The 19518-nt window shown below is 45.2% G+C and overlaps 1 protein-coding gene across 3 annotated transcripts; it reads right to left on the reverse strand.

Moving 5' to 3' along the window:
- Positions 1-8557: 8557 nt before the first annotated feature.
- Positions 8558-18948, reverse strand: FUS (FUS RNA binding protein). Of its 3 annotated transcripts, none has more exons than XM_007092180.3 (15): positions 18842-18948; positions 17274-17298; positions 17029-17180; positions 16207-16348; positions 15817-16007; positions 15409-15619; positions 13772-13806; positions 12266-12298; positions 11393-11496; positions 10860-10989; positions 10010-10111; positions 9752-9875; positions 9319-9419; positions 9048-9195; positions 8558-8760 (listed from the first exon to the last, which is right to left on the reverse strand). In XM_007092180.3, exons 1-15 carry the CDS (start codon positions 18852-18854, stop codon positions 8721-8723), a joined length of 1551 nt encoding a protein of 516 aa, XP_007092242.2. In that variant the 5' UTR covers positions 18855-18948; the 3' UTR covers positions 8558-8720. The 3 variants fall into 3 exon arrangements, with proteins under 3 accessions (XP_007092242.2, XP_007092243.2, XP_007092241.2); XM_007092181.3 differs by having other exon boundaries at positions 15841-16007; positions 16207-16351; XM_007092179.3 differs by having other exon boundaries at positions 16207-16351.
- Between the last annotated feature and the right edge of the window lie 570 nt (positions 18949-19518).

A 19518-nucleotide genomic window follows, 5' to 3' on the forward strand; every position in this document is an offset into this window, starting at 1 on the left:
ATTTCTTCTCTTCATTGAATTTTTGCCTACAGAGGAACATATATTTTTCTCTAGGAAACCGCACTTAAGGAGCCTTCTTCAAAGGCTGTCAGGGAACCAGGATCCTAGAACTACACCCTAAGTACACATTGCACCCAAATTCTGGCTTTGAGACAGGATGGGGGAGGTTAAGCACAACAACAGGCTGGCACACCAGCCCAGTATCCCATTCTTAGGGGTTAGATCATCAGACACAGGATCCAGATATGCGGGTACAATGTGGCTGCTTCTGTACCACTCACAATGATACACGAGTTCACAATGAAAAGCTGTGCAGACTTCACTCTGAATACCCTCACCTAGAGGACACAAGAACTCCCTCAGAGGTGTGTGCACAATATCCTGAACAGTCTGTATTAACATGTCCCTATCCTGATCTACTGGATCACCAGAGCAACAAGAGAAAGCAAGTACATAGTTGGCTATAAGAAGCTACCAAGCTAAGATGTGGCCTCTGTCAGGGCCACCCAGTCACATGGGACTGACTGTTCCTAATGCTACTTGGGACTCCAGAAGGGCAGAGTTTTCCCAAAGCAGCAATCAGCCCTAACACTGTTTCCTGTGGGCTCATCATTCTTAAGCCAGCTACCCCATACAATAAATGTTAATGGTCCCCATTCCATACTCAACCCTGAGATGTGTTCACTTATGTTCTGCAAGGACCTCACCATGTTCAAACTGAAGTGGTCTTCCTTTCACCATCCCTGGATCTTGACATAAGGTGGTATCAGCGTAAAAAAACAAGAAATCCTAGCATGTTCCATAAAAGTCCAGATTTAGTCTTGCTTGATGCTACTAGCTCTTCCAAGACTAACACCCAGGTGTGCAAGGCTGGCTCAGTCATTGGAGCATGCGACTCTTGATCTCAAGGTAATGAGTTCAAGCCCTATGTTGGGCATGGAGACTACGTTAAAAAAAAAAAAAAAAAAAAAAAAAAAGACTAACATCCAAGACTAACTTACATCCATCCAACCGCCTTCTTTCTCAACCTCACTGCTGCCACCTGGCTTATGCCTAACATCTCACCTGCGACAGGCTCTCTACCTCTAGTCTACCTTCAAGGGCTGGAATGATTAAAACTGATCATGGAGACAATGGCTTCACTTCTAACATTAGGACACCTAAACTCTTCCAGCCTGGCCCTTCAAGACTCCATCCAACCTCTATCTCCCTTTCACATATCCCATGATCCCAAAAATACTTATTTGCTCACCCCAATCCCCAGAACACGCTGGTCCCTTAACTATAACACCTTGAAACTTCTACCTGTCCTAGCATGCCCACAGGCATGCCTTTGTCTGCGTCCCAGTAGCTCTTCCATGTCACTATGGTAAAGCAAACCATGTTAGTTTGTTCTTACATAAGATCCTCCCATTAGACTTACCCCCCCATAAAAAAGACACCTTTCCAACAAGTGCCTTGCATACAGGAAGTAATAAATGGTAGCTTATCTCTAGAGGGTTTGTTCTAAACTCCACATGAACCTAAGGAGTCTCAGCAGATGGGAGCATAGGTAGCATTTGCTTGCACAACAGAGATCCTTAAAAACAAGTTACAAAAACTAGCACAGGGGTGCCTACGTGGTTCAGTTAAGTGACCAACTTTTGGTTTTCAGCTCAGGTCATAACCTCACGGTTTGAGTTTGAGCCCTGTGTGGGGTTGTGTGTGGACTTGAGTCTGCTTGGGATTCTCTCCCTCCCCTCCCCCACACTTGCTCTCTACTCAAATAGTAAAAAGAAAAAAAACTGCAAGCCTGAGACAAAAGAAATGGTTGTAAGAAACTGCTCCTGAAGTCAAAATTTCTCCAGAGCTTTTTTTCCCCTTGGGGTGCCAGGGAGAAGCATGGGAGAACTGAATCCTGCCTTAAGTCTTGTTTTTTAATGCTTTTAATACTTACTTTTGAGGTGGGGAATGGCAGAGAGGGAGACAGAATCCCAAGCAGACTCCATGGTCTCAGGTACAGCTCAGTTTGGGGCTCGAACTTGTAAACCACGAGGTCATGACCTAGGCCGAGATCAAGAATCTGCCGCCTAACCAACTGAGGCACCCAAGGCACCCCCTGCCTGAAGTCTTTAAGCACGGTACAACATAGTAGTCAAAGACACAAGTTCTACAGCCAAAGGACATAAACTCAAACCCCTGTTCCACTTCATATCAAGTTATGAGACTTTAGGCCAGTTTGTGCCTCAGCATCCCCATCTCTCAAATAGGGATATAGGAATGGAACAGTAACTGGCCCACAGTTAGTACAAATTAGCATTAGCAAAGATCTCCACTGGAGTGTTTTGGTTCCTGGAGTGGCTCAGTCGGTTAAGCATCCAATTTCAGCTCTGTGCTTCAGATTCTGGGTCTCCCTCTCCCCCCCTCCCTCGAACATGCTCTCCCAAAAATAAAACATTTTTAAAAATTAAAAAAGGATGTTTTTGTTCCTAAGCTACCCAATGACTTAACATAAATAGCACCGGAAACAATCAACTTTTGCTTTAATCTCCAAGCATCCCAAGACTGAAAAAAGAACAGAGACGCCTAGCTGGCTCAGTTGGCAGAACACGTGAATCTCGATCTCAGGACTTTTAAGTTCAAACCCCACACTGGGTGTAGATTATTTAAAAGATCTTAGGAGCACCTGGGTGGCTCAATCGGTTAAGGGTCTGACTTTAGCCCAGGTCATGATCTCATGGTCGGTGGGTTCAAGCCCCATGTCGGGCTCTGTTCTGACAGCTCAGAGCCTGGAACCAGCTTGATTCTGGGTCTCCCTATCTCGTGCACTTTCAAAAATAAAAATAATAAAAACATTTAAAAAAAAAAAAAAGCTTAAAGGAAAACAAGAAACACAGTATTACACCCTTGCAGATCTGAATATACCCCTACCTAGTACCGTGACTGTTATTCCATCCCCAGGATAGTTGTTTTAAAATAAGAACAGGGGCGCCTGGGTGGCTCAGTCAGTTAAGCATCCAACTTCGGTTCCGGTCATGATCTCACACCCCACTTATGGCTCCACACTTTCTCCCTCTCCCTCTCATAGGATTCTCCTTCTGCCCCTCGCTCACTCATGCTCTCAAAACTAAATAGCTAAAAAGCATAAAATTTTTCAAAATAAAATAAAAATTGTAATAAAATTCTGTAAGCTGGACTCAACCTTCTATGAATGACATTTAGCTTAGTTCCTAGCTAACACCATTTATGTAGAATGTTTTACACACAATGTCAAGTTCCTCTTCACAGGTGGAAAGTGCAATGAACTAGCATAAAAGGAATCTCTGCAAAAGTTTTTATAGGGTATAGATCTGAGTGTGCAGTTGAACCAGCAACATCAACATTGCCAGAGAATCCATGCCCCACTTGGACCTACACAATCAGAATCCACATGCAAACAAAATCCCCAAATGATTCAATGGGTTCAACTTAAGACACTGCTGTAGAGGAACTGGCTCCACCATCTCAGTCTGAGGTTTGCAGAGGCCTCCCCCTGGATGTGCTTTTTCACTCGGAGACAGTAAACAGGGTAGGCCAGTTTTCTCTCAAGCTCTGGAAAAAAAATAGTTATAAAAGCCCTGTCAGTCTAGATCTAACAGACAAGTCCCCACTCCCTACAGGGCCTGCAGGACACTGATGAAAAGCTACAGGGAATGCGTACAACGGTGTAACACTGCCACCCTGAGGTGTGTGTGCAGGACGCTACCCGGAAGGCTTGGCTCCTGCTCCCCTCAATGTTTATTCTTCCCATGCCCATCCCACTCACCCTCCTTGGGGGGTTCTCTACTTAGGCATCTAATTTGGTTCCCACTACAGCACAGGAAATCCCAAATTCTTAATCCAGCAGTCCCAACTCCACTCGTCTGCACTCCTCACACTAGTGGCTCAATTGTCCTGTTAAAGGAACCCTTCTCTCTGGCACTACAGCCCCAAGATTTAGGACTAAAGCCATTGTCCAAAGAGCTGAGAGAGCACTATCCATCAGCAAGGTGCCTGATTTCCAGACCCAAACTCCTGCTCATGAGGCAAATATTTTCCTCACTTATTCCTGCCTCAATACCAGGATTTTAAAAAAATATATTTTTTAATGTTTATTCATTTTTGAGAGAGACAGAAAGCAAGTGGGTTAGGGGCAGAGAAAGAGAGGGAGACACAGAATCCAAAGCAGGCTCCAGGCTCCGAGCTGCCAGCACAGAGCCCAACGCGGGGCTCGAATTTACAAGCTATAAAATTATAATCTGAGCCGAAGTCAGACGCTCAACCAACTGAGCCACCCAGGAGCCCCAACACCAGGATTTTAGATTGAACAGCATCCACAAGCTTTTCTAACTACTAACACCATGGGATTACGGGCCCAATAATTTCAACAAGCCAAGCCCTAAAGTCAAATGTGCTGGCAAGATCCGCTTGACATTACTTCTTCAGCTCTTATGTGTCAGTACCATAAAGATTGTTATTTCATGGAAAGGTAAAACAGACGATTTTAATAAACTTAATAAGTAATTCTAAGTCTGAAAGTATTTCAAGATAAGGGGCGCCTGGGTGGTTCAGTTGGTTAAGATCCAACTTCGGTTCAGGTCATGATCTCACAGTTTGAGTTCAAGCCTCACGTCAGGCTCTGTGCTGACAGCTTGGAGCCTGGAGCCTGCTTCAGATTCTGTGTCTCCCTCTCTCTGCCCCTCCCCCCCCTCTCAAAAATAGATAAACATTTTTTAAAAATTTTAAGTATTTCAAAATAAAAACTAAAGACGAGCAGGGGCACCTGGCTGGCTCAGTTAAACGTCTGACTCATGATTTCAGTTGTCATGATCTCCACATTCGTGAGATGGAGCCCTGCATCTGGCTCTGCACAGACAGCAGATTCTCTGTTCCCCTCTCTCAAAATAAACATTAAAAAAAATTTTTTTTAATAACAAAGATGAAAGGAAAAAGGCTAAGTACTGAGGGCTCCAAGGTAGGAAACAATTTGAGTTCTGGAAAACTGGGGCAGGAATGGTTGCAGATAAGACCCCACAGCTCACACTGGAGTCTAGCCTCCCTTGCAGACTAGTGTGGAAGTGAGATCTGGTGACAAAACCCATGATGGATGATCAAGGGACAACAGAATGGAGTGGGCTGGGAAGAAACACGCATAAAGATGTAATGTGTTGTCTCATAGGGTTGCACCCTAGACCTTAATTCCCGGTCTACCTACCCATCAATGACTTCACCCCATACCAAAGGTACTCAAACCTGGACAGATGCAGCATATGATGACAAAAAATACCTCAGAAGACTAACACAGAACTAAATCAAAAGGCAGCAAACAGATCTGCAGCACACCTTTCCGCACTCACCACCTACCCTTCTCCCTTCCTTCCTAGTTAGCCTGCCCCAATCTCAATCCAAAAACTGCCAGACACCTAATGCTTCCAGACAGCAGATTGTTTTCAATACTTCAGTATGTATTCTTTAGGAGAAAGAAAAAGGACTAGCCTAAAATCCTCACCAGAGAAACACGACTAGCTATTGCTGGCCATACTTTTACAAGGGAATGCAGCAAAGAACAGAAGGTCCAAATTCCAAAACCCCGGTCTCATCTTCTCACCAATGCACTTGCAATCAGAACAAGCTGCTCAGGGGGCAGCTGGATGGCTCAGTCGGTTTAGCACCAGACCCTTGATTTCAGCTCAGGTCATGATCTCAGGGTTTGTGGCTCTCTGAGCCCCACGGGACACTGCAGAGCCTGCTTGGAGTTCTCTCTCCTCTCTCTGCCCTTGACCCTACCCCCACATACTTTCTCTCAAAATAAGCTGAAAAAAAGAACAAGATGTTCAGAACCAACATTCTATTTCCATCTTCATCCATTGTCCTGGGAAAGCCTCCAAATTGGATCTACCTACTAACCAGACATCTGAGACACCTGGGACCCTATTTCCTTTAAGAGCAATGCCAATCGCTAAAGCCCTTTAAGGGATAGAAGACCTGGGTGGCTCTGTCGGTTTAAGCTTCCAGCTTCGACTCAGGTCCTGATCTCGCGGTTCATAAGCTCCAGCCCCCCATCGGATCCCCTCTGTCTCCCTCTTTCTGCCCCTCTCCGACCTCTCTCACAAAAACAAATGAAATGAAACTTGAATGTTTATTTTTGAGAGCGCGTGAACATGGAAGGGGCAAAGAGAGACGGAGACACAGAATCCGAAGCAGGCTCTAGGCTCTGAGCTGTCAGCACAAAGCCCGATGCAGGGTTCAAACTCACGAACCATGGGATCATGACGTGAGCTTTAGTCAGAAGCTTAACCAACTGAGCCACCCAGGTGCCCCATGTAGCATTTTTAAAAAATACTAATAAAGGATATAAGATAGTAATACTAGCAGACCCAGTCAGTAATCAAGTTCACAAAAAACTCCAACCTCCTTCACTCCTTGCAGCAGGATCAAGGAACCACAACTGAACCCTAACACCAGAACCCTAGTAGTTGAAGCAGAAACAAACTTTTTATAAACATGAATCAGTCTTTTTTTTTTTCCTTTGGAATAAGACTATTCAAATCAATCACTTAAGCAGATTCAAAAAACAGATCAAAGAAATAATAAAGGCAGCCCAATCACACCAAAGAGAACTACCACATCCTTGGCTCTAAATGAAGGCTTCTCACATGTACCAAGTTCCATAGTCAAACCAAAGGATTGCCTGGGAGAACCTCAGCCAATCTCAACCTACTCTTAGTTACTGAGCACCCCCCACTCAGTAGGGAGAGTAAAGCAATTATTTATTACTTCCAAGGCCACCACTTCCGTCTTCGAAATTTGGTGAAGCAACCGTCTATAGAAGGCCTTAAGCATACTCGACAACTCTCAACAAAGAGGAAAACACTTCCAAACTAAGAGTCCCTGGAACTCCAATCTATGTTTCTGACAGCAATATACCTTTTTCTACTGGCTGTGATTTTCTGTCCTATATTAACTAAAATTCATACTCACCAACTCATTGGCAGGTACAGGCAAGTTTTCTAAACTCCCATTTGAGAGTTGAAAAAAATGGAGAGGCACCTGGGTGGCCCAAGTTAAGTGTACCACTTCGGCTCAGGTCACAATCTAGCGGTTGGGGAGTTCGAGCCCCGTGTCAGGTTCTGGGCTGACAGCTCAGAGCCTGGAGCCTACTTCAGATTCTGTCTCTGTCTCTGACTCTCTCTGCCCCTCCCCCCACTCACACTGTCTCTCTCAAAAGTAAACATTAAAAAGTTTTTCAAGGGGCACCTGGGTGGCTCAGTCGGTTAAGCAGCCGACTTCGGCTCAGGTCATGATCTCACAGTCCACAAGTTCAAGCCCCACGTCGGGCTCTGTGCTGACAGCTCAGAGCCTGGAGCCCGTTTCAGATTCTGTGTCTCCCTCTCTCTCTGCCCCTCCCCTGTTCATGCTGTCTCAAAAATAAATAAACATTAAAAAATTTAAAAAAAAAAAAAGTTTTTCAAAAAAAACCCCAGAAAACAAAGGGTTTGAGGGGTCAGGAAATGCATACGGTAAAGTCGAGAACTACCTGAGGTTTCAACTCATTACCCCTACTCCTTTCCTATCTCCAACACACCCCCTGGAAAAGGGAGGGCTTTCCACCACCAGTCATTAAGGTTCAAGCCTAAAATCTCAAAATACCCAAGATCTCAGCCCTCTAAGTGCAGGCAGGATACAAAAGTGACACCCTGTCTCCTATCTACCCAAGCCCCACCTTCAGGAAAACTAGGGTGGGGGAGGCCCCACTCACCTTGAAAATATAATAAGGAGCTACTTCTACCTTCCTTTCCCAGCCAACCTTCCCTCTTCCCTCAAATTTAGCATCCTCCTAAGACCTAAGCAAACAAAAAGCTTTAGTTTATCCCCTTGAGAACAATGATTTCAAAATGAAAATGCTAAGAAATGAAAATGAAGTTCCAAGAACTAGGCCTCAATCTTGGCTCTACCATGTTCTGATTCTGAGAGCCACATAACCCCATGCACGTCATCATCTGCCTATAGAGTGAGTGAGGCCACAGAAGCTCTGACATAAGCAGGTACACACTCCTTCCTACAAAAGACCCAATTTGGCTGGCTATGTGCTCTCCATCATGGTTACTTTGAATACTGCCCCCAAAACCAATCTAATTTGTTTGAGCCCACCTTAGAAAAGTGTCAACAGAGCCAAAAGTCCTTAAAAAGGGTAAAACGGATAGAATAGTAAACCAAGACCAACACATAAATAAATGTGGTATAAGGTGGTAAAAGAAAAACCCCCACATAGTGGGGCATATTTTGGGGCCACAGTCATGACATCACAAGTTTCGCTTATCCCATTTATACATCCAACTTTTGCCATGACAGAAAAGTTTGAATCTCTACTTTCAAGGATGCCACTTAACTTTTTCTCCCCTGGACTAAGTAGCACACACTTTATTCCAGTTCCTGCTAAACAGGAACAGATTATTCCAGTTCCTGCTAAGCAGGACGATCTGAAAGAGAAAAACTCCCCACATTCTTGACCCAGGCAGGTATCAATCCTCCAGTAGAGTGAAGAGGAGGAAGGAAAAAATTTTAACTAAAATGATGGTTTTTAATGGGAACCAGAGGTATGGTTACAATTACATAGTCCGACACAAAAAACCCATGAGTGATCAGGAGTTGGAAGGTTACAAAATAATGAGGGTAACACTGGGTACAAGAAGAAAAGCTGTTGCAGAACCTCAGGAGCCACGCTAATACGGCCTCTCCCTGCGATCCTGTCTGTGCTCACCCCTGCAAGAAAGAGTATCCATTAGGTCTGAATTACCAACCTCTCCACCCATCCAACCCCCCAAATCCTATCTGCCCCTGCTACCTACCACCAAGAAAGGTCTCTTCTCTACAAGTATAGAGTATAAATAAATGTGGTCTATAGATTAGTTCTCCAAGATAATATAACCCTCCTGCTCTCCTTCCATTCCCCCACTATGGTTATAATCTCAGCTTTCCAATCTAGCTCTCAAAATGAAACCTTCCTATCATATGACCTCCCTTCAATTACTTTTATTTAAGAGTCTTACCTGGAGTCCATCTTGCCAGGGCCAAAGCCACCTCTGTCCCCACCACCCCGGCCCCCTCGGAAGCCCCCACGGTCCCCGCCTCGGCCTCGGTAGCCGCCCCGATCATAGCCTCCTCTGCCACCACGACGATCGTCTCCATAGTTACCCCCTAGGACAAAAGAAATAGGATAGATCATACACCCCCAAATCCCTACCTTCCCTCTAACCTCCCTGCTTAAAATTAAGGGCCCTGTGATCCCAACTCCTTATTACCAGTTCTGCCCCTTCTTACCCATATGAGAGCCTCCTGGTCCTCCTCCTGGGCCATCTGGTTTAGGGGCCTTACACTGGTTGCATTCATTCCTCCAAGAGAAGTTCATGTTCTCACATATACTGAGAAAAAGACAAACAATTAGTTTGGAAAAGTGGGAGTAAACAAGACCCAAGAATTAGGAAAAGATTCTATTGACTTTAGAGATACAGCGAGGAAACAGAGGCCTCAGAAAAGCAAAAAGTCTTCTCAGGAACAGAACCAGGAAGAAAAAGTACAGATTACTAAATCCAGTGCAGTATCTTTCCCACTATAACAACCTTAATTAGGTAAGCTCTCAACCAAATTCTGTCCCCATCACTGTACCCTTGACATCTGTCCAGAAAATATCCAACTCTGCCATAGTATCAAAAGACACACATTTAACAGGACTGAGGAAAAAAGTTTCACTCACGGATTAGGACACTTCCAATCACCAGCTCGCTGCTGTCCACCGCCACCACCACCTCCACTGGGGAATCCTCCCCGGCCACCGCCACCACTACCACCACCTCCATAGCCTCCACGGCCCATGGGTCCTAGTGTAGATAAAAGTAGGAGTCTGCTCCCCTTCCAAGTTTCATTAACCTAACCTTCTTTTCCTATGCAAGCCCTTACCGCCCTCTCCACTCTACCTATCTCTTTATACCACCAGCAGGGAGTAGCTCCTCACCTCCTCGCCCTCGGCCTCCACGACCATTGCCACCACCCCGATTGAAGTCTGCTCGCCGAGTAGCAAATGATACCTTAATGGGATTCCCGGAGAATTCTTTACCTGAAGAAATAAAGGTTTACAATGAGACTTTTTATTAAGACCTATGAATCCAAAAGCAAGTTTGGTACAATCAAAAGATTCTACACCTTCCTAACAAAGGTTTATCATCAGATGTGATAGAAGCCAAAGACTACAGTTTACCCTTGAACATGGGTCAGAACTGCACAGACCCACTTATACATGTATTTCTTCAATAAACACAGTACAGTACATTGAATGTATCTTCTCTTTACACTTGTCTTAGTAACATATAATGTACAAAATATGTGTTTATCAACTTATCAGTAAGGCTTCCAGTCAACAGTAGGCAACTGATAATTAAGTTTTGGGGAAGTAAAGTTATACGTATATTTGTAATTGCACAAGAGGTCAGCAGTCCTAAATCCCCAGAATGTTGAAGAGTCAACTGTATATATGCTAAAGCACCAGGTAAAAAGCATTGAAGACATGGGGCACGTGGGTGGCTCAGTCGGTTGAGCATCCAACTTCAGCTCAGGTCATGATCTCAAGGTTCATTATTAGTTCAAGCCCCACACTGGGCTCACTGCTTGCTATCAGCACAGAACCAGCTTCAGATCTTCTGTCCCCTTCTCTGTACCTGTCCCCCCACTTACCCTCTCAAAAACGAATAAACATTACAAGAAAAAAAAAATAGCATTGAAGATGTAAAAGGAAACATTAAAATGTAACTTATCTCCCAAGGCTAGCTGTCCTATCCCACACACTCCACCAGCCTCCTCATACATACCATCAAACCAGTCAATAGCTGCTTTAGCAGAAGGTGGGTCATCAAAGGATACCGTTGCCTCTCCCTTCAGCTTGCCTGTTTCTCTGTCTGTGTACAGATTAATCATGGGCTGTCCTGTTTTCTTATTTGTCTGAAAAAAGCAACATGAGATAACATCTTACAAGACAGCATTACCCACCTTCCACCTTTCTTCAAGAATCTGAGGCTGATCAGAACCATATTTCAGCTCCTCTCTTCCCAGTTACAATTTCCTATCTCATGTAAATTGAATTAAAGTCACTGACTACAATTATGTCTCACTTCAATACTGAAAGATCATAAACTGCAAATTCAAAAGTTTAGGACACTCCCCCTCTTTTTTCAATTGTGCCTTTCTGCGTGAAGATATATTCTTTCAGAAAATGGCAACAGCTAATGTTTTTTCCTCAAAAAATTGAGCTGGCAACCATTAAGACTTTTATTTTTACTAATGTGTGAAATCCAAAAACTTCCAACACTGACAGAAAAGACAGCACTACTATGCTCCACAGTACCTTAATAATACCAATCTGCTTGAAGTAATCAGCCACAGACTCAATTGTAACATTTTCGCCCAAGCCTTGCACGAAGATGGTGTTGTTGTCTGAATTATCCTGTTCTGCTTGAACAAAAAAAGAAATGTGAATATGGAGAACACCAGCAAAGGTTAAAAAAAAAAAAAAAAAAAAGGTGACAGTGACTCTTAACCCAACTTTAATACTTGTTATTAAGCTTTCAAAGAAAAAAAATCCCAAAGAAACCAATCTGACTTAAGGTCAGACAAAAGACAGAAGTCTACCTCCCTTCCAGTATTTGAGTGCCTATATGCTAGCCATTTCACAAATTTAGTTTTACAACTATCCTTTGAAACATGTTAATAGGCATTAAAGAAACCAGGGCTCAGGAGTTTACTGCCCAAGATCACACAGTAAGTATACAGTGTTTGTCCATTTTCAAAGTAAGAAAAGCTTTTTTACACTACAATCCAACACACAGCCAACAGAGACTAAATCCTTCCCTTTATGGGTCTTTTTCATTTACTAATTTAGTCATGATCCACATATGTAAAAACCACTGCTTTAAATCAGCAGTACCAGAGTATGATCTACACACAGATGCATCACCATCTCCTCAGACTTATTGGAAATGCAGATTATCAGGCTCCCCCCAGACCTACTAAATTGCTGGGGAATTAAACCACTCATGAAGGTATTTCTGATATATGCTCATTTATTTACAGGTAACTGCTAACTACAACTATGCCTAAATTCCCTTCATTTTCCTTCTTCTCTACCCCTGACCTTTTTCAGACTCCTTTAAGTATCAAAGAACAACCAATAAAAGTTCTGACACCACATTAGCCACTCTTTCATGCCAACTGGACTCACCAGAGTCATGACGTGATCCTTGGTCCCGAGGGCCTTAAGTGACATGAAAAAAAAAAAAAAACAAACAAGGAAAGAGAGGCTGTTAGTCAACAGGGAGAGACAGACAAGGAACAAAATTAACACCAATCCAAACTCTTGCAAAATTATCAGGTTAAGTGCTCCCAGCCTCATCCAAACCCTGTCCTGGGTTACCTACCCAGAGAAAACCCTAGACAGGGCTGGGGAAGACACACATACATAAGATCTGTATGTAACTTGAGTCCCCACAGGGACAACTCCACACTTCAGAAAATTCTGCCTCCCCCAGCTCAGGCTGGGAAATGTCCTCAGCACAGACTGGGGGGGGGCCAGGAATGAGACCCATTGCAGTTAACAAAACCAACTCATAGCTTGGCCCTGTTCTCTCACACCAGAGAGAAATGGGCTCACCACCAGCAATGTGATATGCATTCATCCAGTTTCTCCAAACTTTAACACCAAAGACACTTATCCCTTGTGGAACAATTTTTAATTTCATCTTTAGAAAACCATTCTTAAAACCATGTTGTTTCCCCAACCACATGAAGATAAAAAGCATACATAACAGCTATTGTATTTTTAAAGCATGTCCCAGGGAACAGACCAGAAATCTTATTTCCATAATGCAGCCTCTATTTTTTTTCCAGAGACCATCTTTGACCAAAGTTTATCTGAATTCACCATATATAAATATTGTACCCACACTCAATGACACCTAAATCATGAACCCAAGCCTTTGGCTTTAAATGTTGAGACAAATCAAGAAACCTTTTGTTAGTTAACCAAACCAGAAAAGTTCCTTCCAGCTTACTGGGAGACTTCTCAAATTTGCCATTTTTCCATGAATTCAGTTTGTGCTGTTAAGACCTGGTTATTTCCCATGAGCCACACATGCTCCCAACCTTTCTTGTAGTAGTCCACACCTTCCTTCCCAGAGCTAGTTTCTATTTGCTCATCTGAATTGAGTTTAAGTACATATATGTAGAAATGCATTGACACCATTCAGTATTTAATATATAAACATATACCAACTTCACCATCTTCAGAGCAGGGCAATATTTCACATCCCCCTTCCAGAATTAAAACATTTGGAGATTGTTACACACACACACTAGCCTTGGACACACTGATCAAAAGGATCCTAAAGCCAAGTTGGCACCACGTGTTCCAGCACACACTCTCCAGTTTCACATAACGGTGGTCACTAAGTGCCAGGTGTGGCAACAGTCCTGTCAGAGGCCTACTAAACACCTCTTATTAACCTGGGTCAAACCAATTTGGCACCAGATGACTGCTGAGTCTTACCCCGCCTGCCTCCAAGTTAGCACCCATCTGGCAGCAGGTGGCATTCTACCCCACCCCTTTCTGGAGGTGGTTCTGGACACTTCCAATACCTTTGACATTTAAAACACGCTAAGACATCTGCAAATGAACAATCAGACAAAGCATTGCTGGGATTTGGGAATTTTGGAAACTCTGTTCACTTACCACCAAATTTATTGAAGCCACCACGGTCACTTCCGCTGGAGAAGACAAGTTAGAAGAAAGGACATGAAGCTTCCAACGGCTACAAAAGGGCGTTTTTTGATTTTGTTTAACATTCCCCAAACGTGAGTTGGTGTTTTGGGAAAAAGATACAAGTGGCTACTAAAATCCATTCCCCTTCCTGACCACCCCTTGTCTGACCTTTGAGCATGTCACACACTCGTGTGCAATTTCTCAGACACAGTTTTTAAGGATTTTGCTTTAAAAGGTTATGTATCTATTTCCTCTGGAAAAAAAAAATGACCCATTTTCCTTGGTCGTTCTTCCGATGTAGCAGATGTTTTTTCCTCTTGTCGCGAGTGGTTGACAACCCAGTAGTTCGTTTAAAAACCCTACCCCCCAATTCACCCAGAAGACATTTCACACCAGGCTGGGGTAGCCCTGAACACATTTTTGTGGTTTTTGCTTTGAAAGCAGCAAGCAGACCCAACCCCATTCCATAAAAAGTCAAAACCAAAGGCAATTTCCCCTTAAAGCAAGACAAACTTCGCTAAGCCCTATCCTAACTACTGAGCTCTTTTTGATCTCCCCCCACCCCCGGGGTCACCCCTTCTACACTGCGAGAAGAGCGGAGTATTTTGCAATGTCACCTTTCATACCTGTGGCACATAAAATGCAGAGCAAGTTAACAGTCACATAACAGTTGTTTTTCTTTTCAAAGTTTTGCATTAAACACACGCACACAACAGAGTTTTCCTTATTTTTGTAAGGTTTTTGAGATTGCCCCCACCCACCTCTGAATACTTACCACACGCAAACTCTCATTTAAAAACCCTACTTTTCCAAAAAAGGAGTTAACACACTGACATTCCTCCCCTTTTCAAAGGGAGACAGAGGAAGGTCCTTCAAACATATTTACCAACAGATTTGACCAATGCTTTAACATCAAATCTAAGGTTTTATACTTCAACTACAGCGGGAAGGGGAAGAAAGAGAAGGTCCAGCTGGACAAGTACCAGGAGGAGGGGGGACAGTGGAGCAAATAGATGGGATACCACTGTCAAGCGTATTTTGTCCAAAAGGTCTGCACACTTCAGACAGCTCCATGAACCAAGTCACACACAGAATCATTACTGCCAGTCAAATTACTGCCATCAAGCGCATGGATTCAAATAACTACAAAATGCGGGAAGAGTAGCCAATTCCTGGAAGCTAAAGTCATCAGGTTAAGCATTAACAACTCCTTTAGAGGACACATGGGAATACATTTAACAAGTTTCCCTACTACCAGGAGTGGGATCATCGGTTTCCCTTGCAAAGAAGACTTTACTTGCATGTTTCTTGCCTAGGATATCAATGACTCCAATCCATATACACCCACATATTTTTTCCTTTTTCTTTGAAAATAAAACGTCAGTACTCAAATCTCTATTCAAAGGTGTGGGTGAGAGTTCAGCCTCCCAAATTCTCACCAAAAAATGGGGATGTACGAAGAAACCATCAACGTCCCCAACTCCAAGCCCTCACAAATCCCTAGAATAAAACTAATCATGCACTAAGGAACTGGGCTTCAAGGGATATTCATGCAATCCTCCACAGTCCCCAAGAGAGGTTACTCCCTGGCTCACAAGAACACCTACCCCATGCCGCCTCTGCCTCCACGGCCACCTCCACGACCTCTGGGTTCATAGCCACCACTGCTGCGGTTGTAACCACCGCCACCGCCCCGGCCGCGGCCCCCACGGTCCTGCTGGCCTCCCCCGTAGCCACCGCCACCACCACTCTGGTCCTGACCGCCATAACCGCCGCCGCCGCCTCCACTCATGGAGGACTGATCTTGGCCATAGTTACCTGTCAGAAGTGAAAGAATTTTTTAAAGAAAAAACTGAAGTGGGAAAAAACAGTGCCAACACTTAGACGACAGAAATAAAAAGACAGCTAAGGAACAAGAAAACAAAATGTTAAGAACCTTTTAGGATAAGGGGCCAAACAGCAGAACAGAAGTCTCTACAGAAAACAGGCATGAGACAAAACTGAAGACACCTCACCTCCACCACCCCCTCCACCACCACCTCCAGTGCTACTGTTGTACTGGTTCTGCTGTCCATAGCCTTGAGGGGGATTATAGGAGCTTTGCTGCTGTCCATAGCCTTGCTGCTGTCCACCATAGCCAGACTGCTGGCCATAGCCCCCACTTTGGGGCTGCCCATAGCTGCTGCTCTGAGAACTACCACCGTAACTAAGGAGAAAGAAAAAAACAGAATCATAATGCCAGTATGTCCAAAACTTCATTTTTGGCACATTCCATTCCCTGTACCCACCCCCGTTACAAAGTCTCCTTCCCCCAACATTACTCCTAGTTGCTCCTAGGGAGAAATGAATTCTTATCAATTCACACCTAACCATAGTCCAGGCCTCCCCCTCCCCAAACACCTTACCTTCCCGAGGTGCTGCTAGGAGCTGGCTGCTGGCCATAGCCAGGATAAGAGGACTGTTGCCCATAAGATGACTGAGAACTCTGGCTACTGCCATAGCCACCAGCTGAGCCATATCCTTGGGGAGCTGACTGAGTGCCATAGCCTGCTAACAAGGAAAAGAAAGGAAGTCACAAATACTATGAGAAAAAAGACAGGTAATAGGTTGAAGAATCATTATGTACCACTTAATGCTACCCATACTTGAAAAGTCAGCCTCTTAGAAGCTGCTTGCAAATCTTTTAAATCAAAGATGCCCTTCCCCTTCTACCCTAAGGCTTATAACTCTAACTTCTACCAGCTTCAGAGTTCCAATCTCATCCCACCTACCCCAAAGCCAGTTTCCAGGACCACTACTAATCACAACCCACAACCCAAGAGATCCCTATTCATTAACAGTGTTTTTAATATTTTCTCCCTGTATGAAAAGCTTAAAACTTTCTCCCTTTAGGAAATCCTCGCCCCCACATTTCACTGTCGTGCTGAGGGAAAACAGGGAAAAGTAGACCATGAACAGAAAAATAAGTCAAAAAAAGAAACCAGAATTACAAACTAGTATTTGTTTGAAAAGACTGGACTCTGAATAAATAAAGATTCAGACTCCAAGAAAGAAAAACAGAAAAGAAAGAAGAAAAGATTCGGACTCCAAAATGTTTTCAGGGTTACAGACTGGTTAAGGGAAAAAAACATATGACAATTCCAACATTAGAGCACCGCTTAAGTTTAAGAAAAGCAACATTCAGGAAGAGCAGGAAGAGGCAGGGTAACCCACTCAAAGAGACTCACTGTTCTGGGTCTGTCCATAAGAAGAACCATAGCTGCTCTGGCCATAGCCTGAAGTGTCTGACTGGCCATAACCACTGTAACTCTGCTGTCCATAGGGCTGATTGCTCTGCTGGGAATAGCCCTGCCCAGGCTGGGTGGGGTACGCCCCATAGCTGGAGAAAAAGAAAAACACTGCAATCAGGAAAAGATACCTTAGCCTCCCCTGCCCCTGTACAAATTCCTGAAAGCCCTGAAATGACACTCACCTTTGGGTTGCTTGTTGGGTATAGTCTGCAAAAGAAAAATATAGTTACATTACCTCAGCCATCCCTACACGAGTGGAAAGGAATTAAATCTCTTAACTCAAACCCTAGGACCTCCAGATAATATCAACTATGTTTAGAAAAAAGCAGAAATTCCCTCATGAAACACTAGTTGAGCGGAAGGACAAGGTGGCAGGTCATAATCAAGTTTACTTACAATAAAGAAAAGAAAGGGGGGGGAAAAAGCAAATTTTTACAGACACCACTAAGTCTTGACTACTGGAATAAACTAGAATCTTGGTGGAAAACTACAATTTTCTGCAAATTCAATTGATGCCAGGAACTGCACAAACCTACACACGTTTTCTTTTCATACCCACTCTAAGAGGAAGGGATCACCAGTAGTCAAACTAAAGTCACAGATCTACCTAAGTGGGACAGGTTTTAACGCAAGCGGGAGACAGCAATGATCAGGATGGGCCTCCCCACTCTCTCGACCAAGGCCAAGCTTCACCCTTTGCCCAATTTTGGAGAATGGCAAAGTTGGCTCTTAGAGGAAAACCAGGTAACCAAGAGAACGCTTTGACCCCAAATGACAGAGATCATCAGAGTTCTCCCTGGGAGCCCAATCTGGGTACCCAAGTCCCCAGTCCCGTGGCTCCGACTCGGTTTTTTCATCTACCTTGCTTTCCTCGGGGCTGTGAGGAGACTCGAAAACCAAAGACAGCGAAAGCGCTTTTAAATCGCCAACCGAACGCGCAGATCAACTCATCTCCTCAGTACAGGAAACGAGGCCGCTTCCCCCGCAGGAAAAGGGTAAAGGACCGGGAGAGGGTGTGGCCTCAAGCAGTCATTCCTTTGGTTCCCACCATAGAAAGCGGAAATTTAGGCGGGAAAACCCTCGGCCAGGTCCCAAGTCCGTTAGACGACCCCCTCCCCCAGGCCTTCCCCCAAACCGTTAAGCGGGTGCACTGCCCCGATCCCCAGCCTCCGCCCCCGGCCGCGTGGCAACCGAGGCGGGAACCAGGCGGTCCCGCCCCTTCCCAAGGGACCCCGGGGGCGAGGCCCACACCGGACGCGCGCCGCGGAGTCTCCAGCGGAGGGTATCGCGACAAAAAGCAGGGCTAACACGAGGAGGGAGGGGGTTCGCGCCGCGAAAAAGGGGGGAGGGGCCAGCAGAGCGCGTGCGCGCACCAAATGCCCGGATGCAGCACTGCGACAAAGCGGGGCCGAGCTCGGGGCTGGGAATGAGAGGAAAAAAAGCTTCGAGGACCGAGCATTTCCATCCGTGTCTCACGTTTCAAATCACCAAAAAACGTCCCTCTCAAATCTCACCTCAAGTAAAGGGACTACGAAGGGAAAATCCCCTGCCCCGCGCAAGGCGCCAGAGGAGCGAAACAAAATGGCGACATCGGCCTCCCCCTTCCACCCCTCTCGCTGCTTCCCGCCACAGTGGTGCGAGAAGACCCTACATGCGATCGCCGCCCGGGTCCCACCGAAAAACAAAAGCCCAACTGGAGGGAACGAAGCCCCACGCCGGCGCGCCACCGCCGCCTCCCGCCCTTACATACCGTTTGAGGCCATGTCCGCGCACGCGCGCACAGGCCAACAAGCAACAGGATTCCAACACCACAGAGCACCGACGCCTCGAGGACTGAGCAGCCCCGCCTCCTGCGTCGAGGCTTATGTAGTCCTCCCCGCCTACGTACCGCGGAGGAATGTACCAAATGCTGGAAAGAAAGGGGGGAGCGTGGCCGGATTCCTACCAGTCTTCAGGGAGTATAAAGAGCCCGAACAGACAGAGAAGAGGCATATTAACTAAGAAACTTGCAAATAACGTATCTAATCCTATTTTTTTCTGGCAAAGCACTTCGACTCGCCCTGTGGAACTAGCCACTATCCACCTTCACCCCTATAAATGTATAATGATACGGTCTGATTACCCTCTGGGGGCGGGGCAAGGGGCCTAGGGCGACTGCGGACCCAACTGTAGTCGTAGCCGGGAGTCGTGGGGCGGGAACCGAAATTCTTCTGGCTGGCCCATTTCACTGGGCCCCACTTTCACTCAGGATGGCAAGCTCTTGCGCTCTATTGCCCATCCACTGCCCCAGGAGCTTGGTAACTCCGGCGCTAACCTTCTCTGGCTCAAACATTCCTCCCCCGAAACACACACCGAACCTCTCCCTTCCTGTATCTCGATTTCATCGTCTTTCGGGGTCGCATTTCCTTAGTCCTTGCCAGGATTTGT

Source organism: Panthera tigris, chromosome E3 (assembly GCF_018350195.1).
Source record: "Panthera tigris isolate Pti1 chromosome E3, P.tigris_Pti1_mat1.1, whole genome shotgun sequence".
NCBI lineage: Eukaryota > Metazoa > Chordata > Mammalia > Carnivora > Felidae > Panthera > Panthera tigris.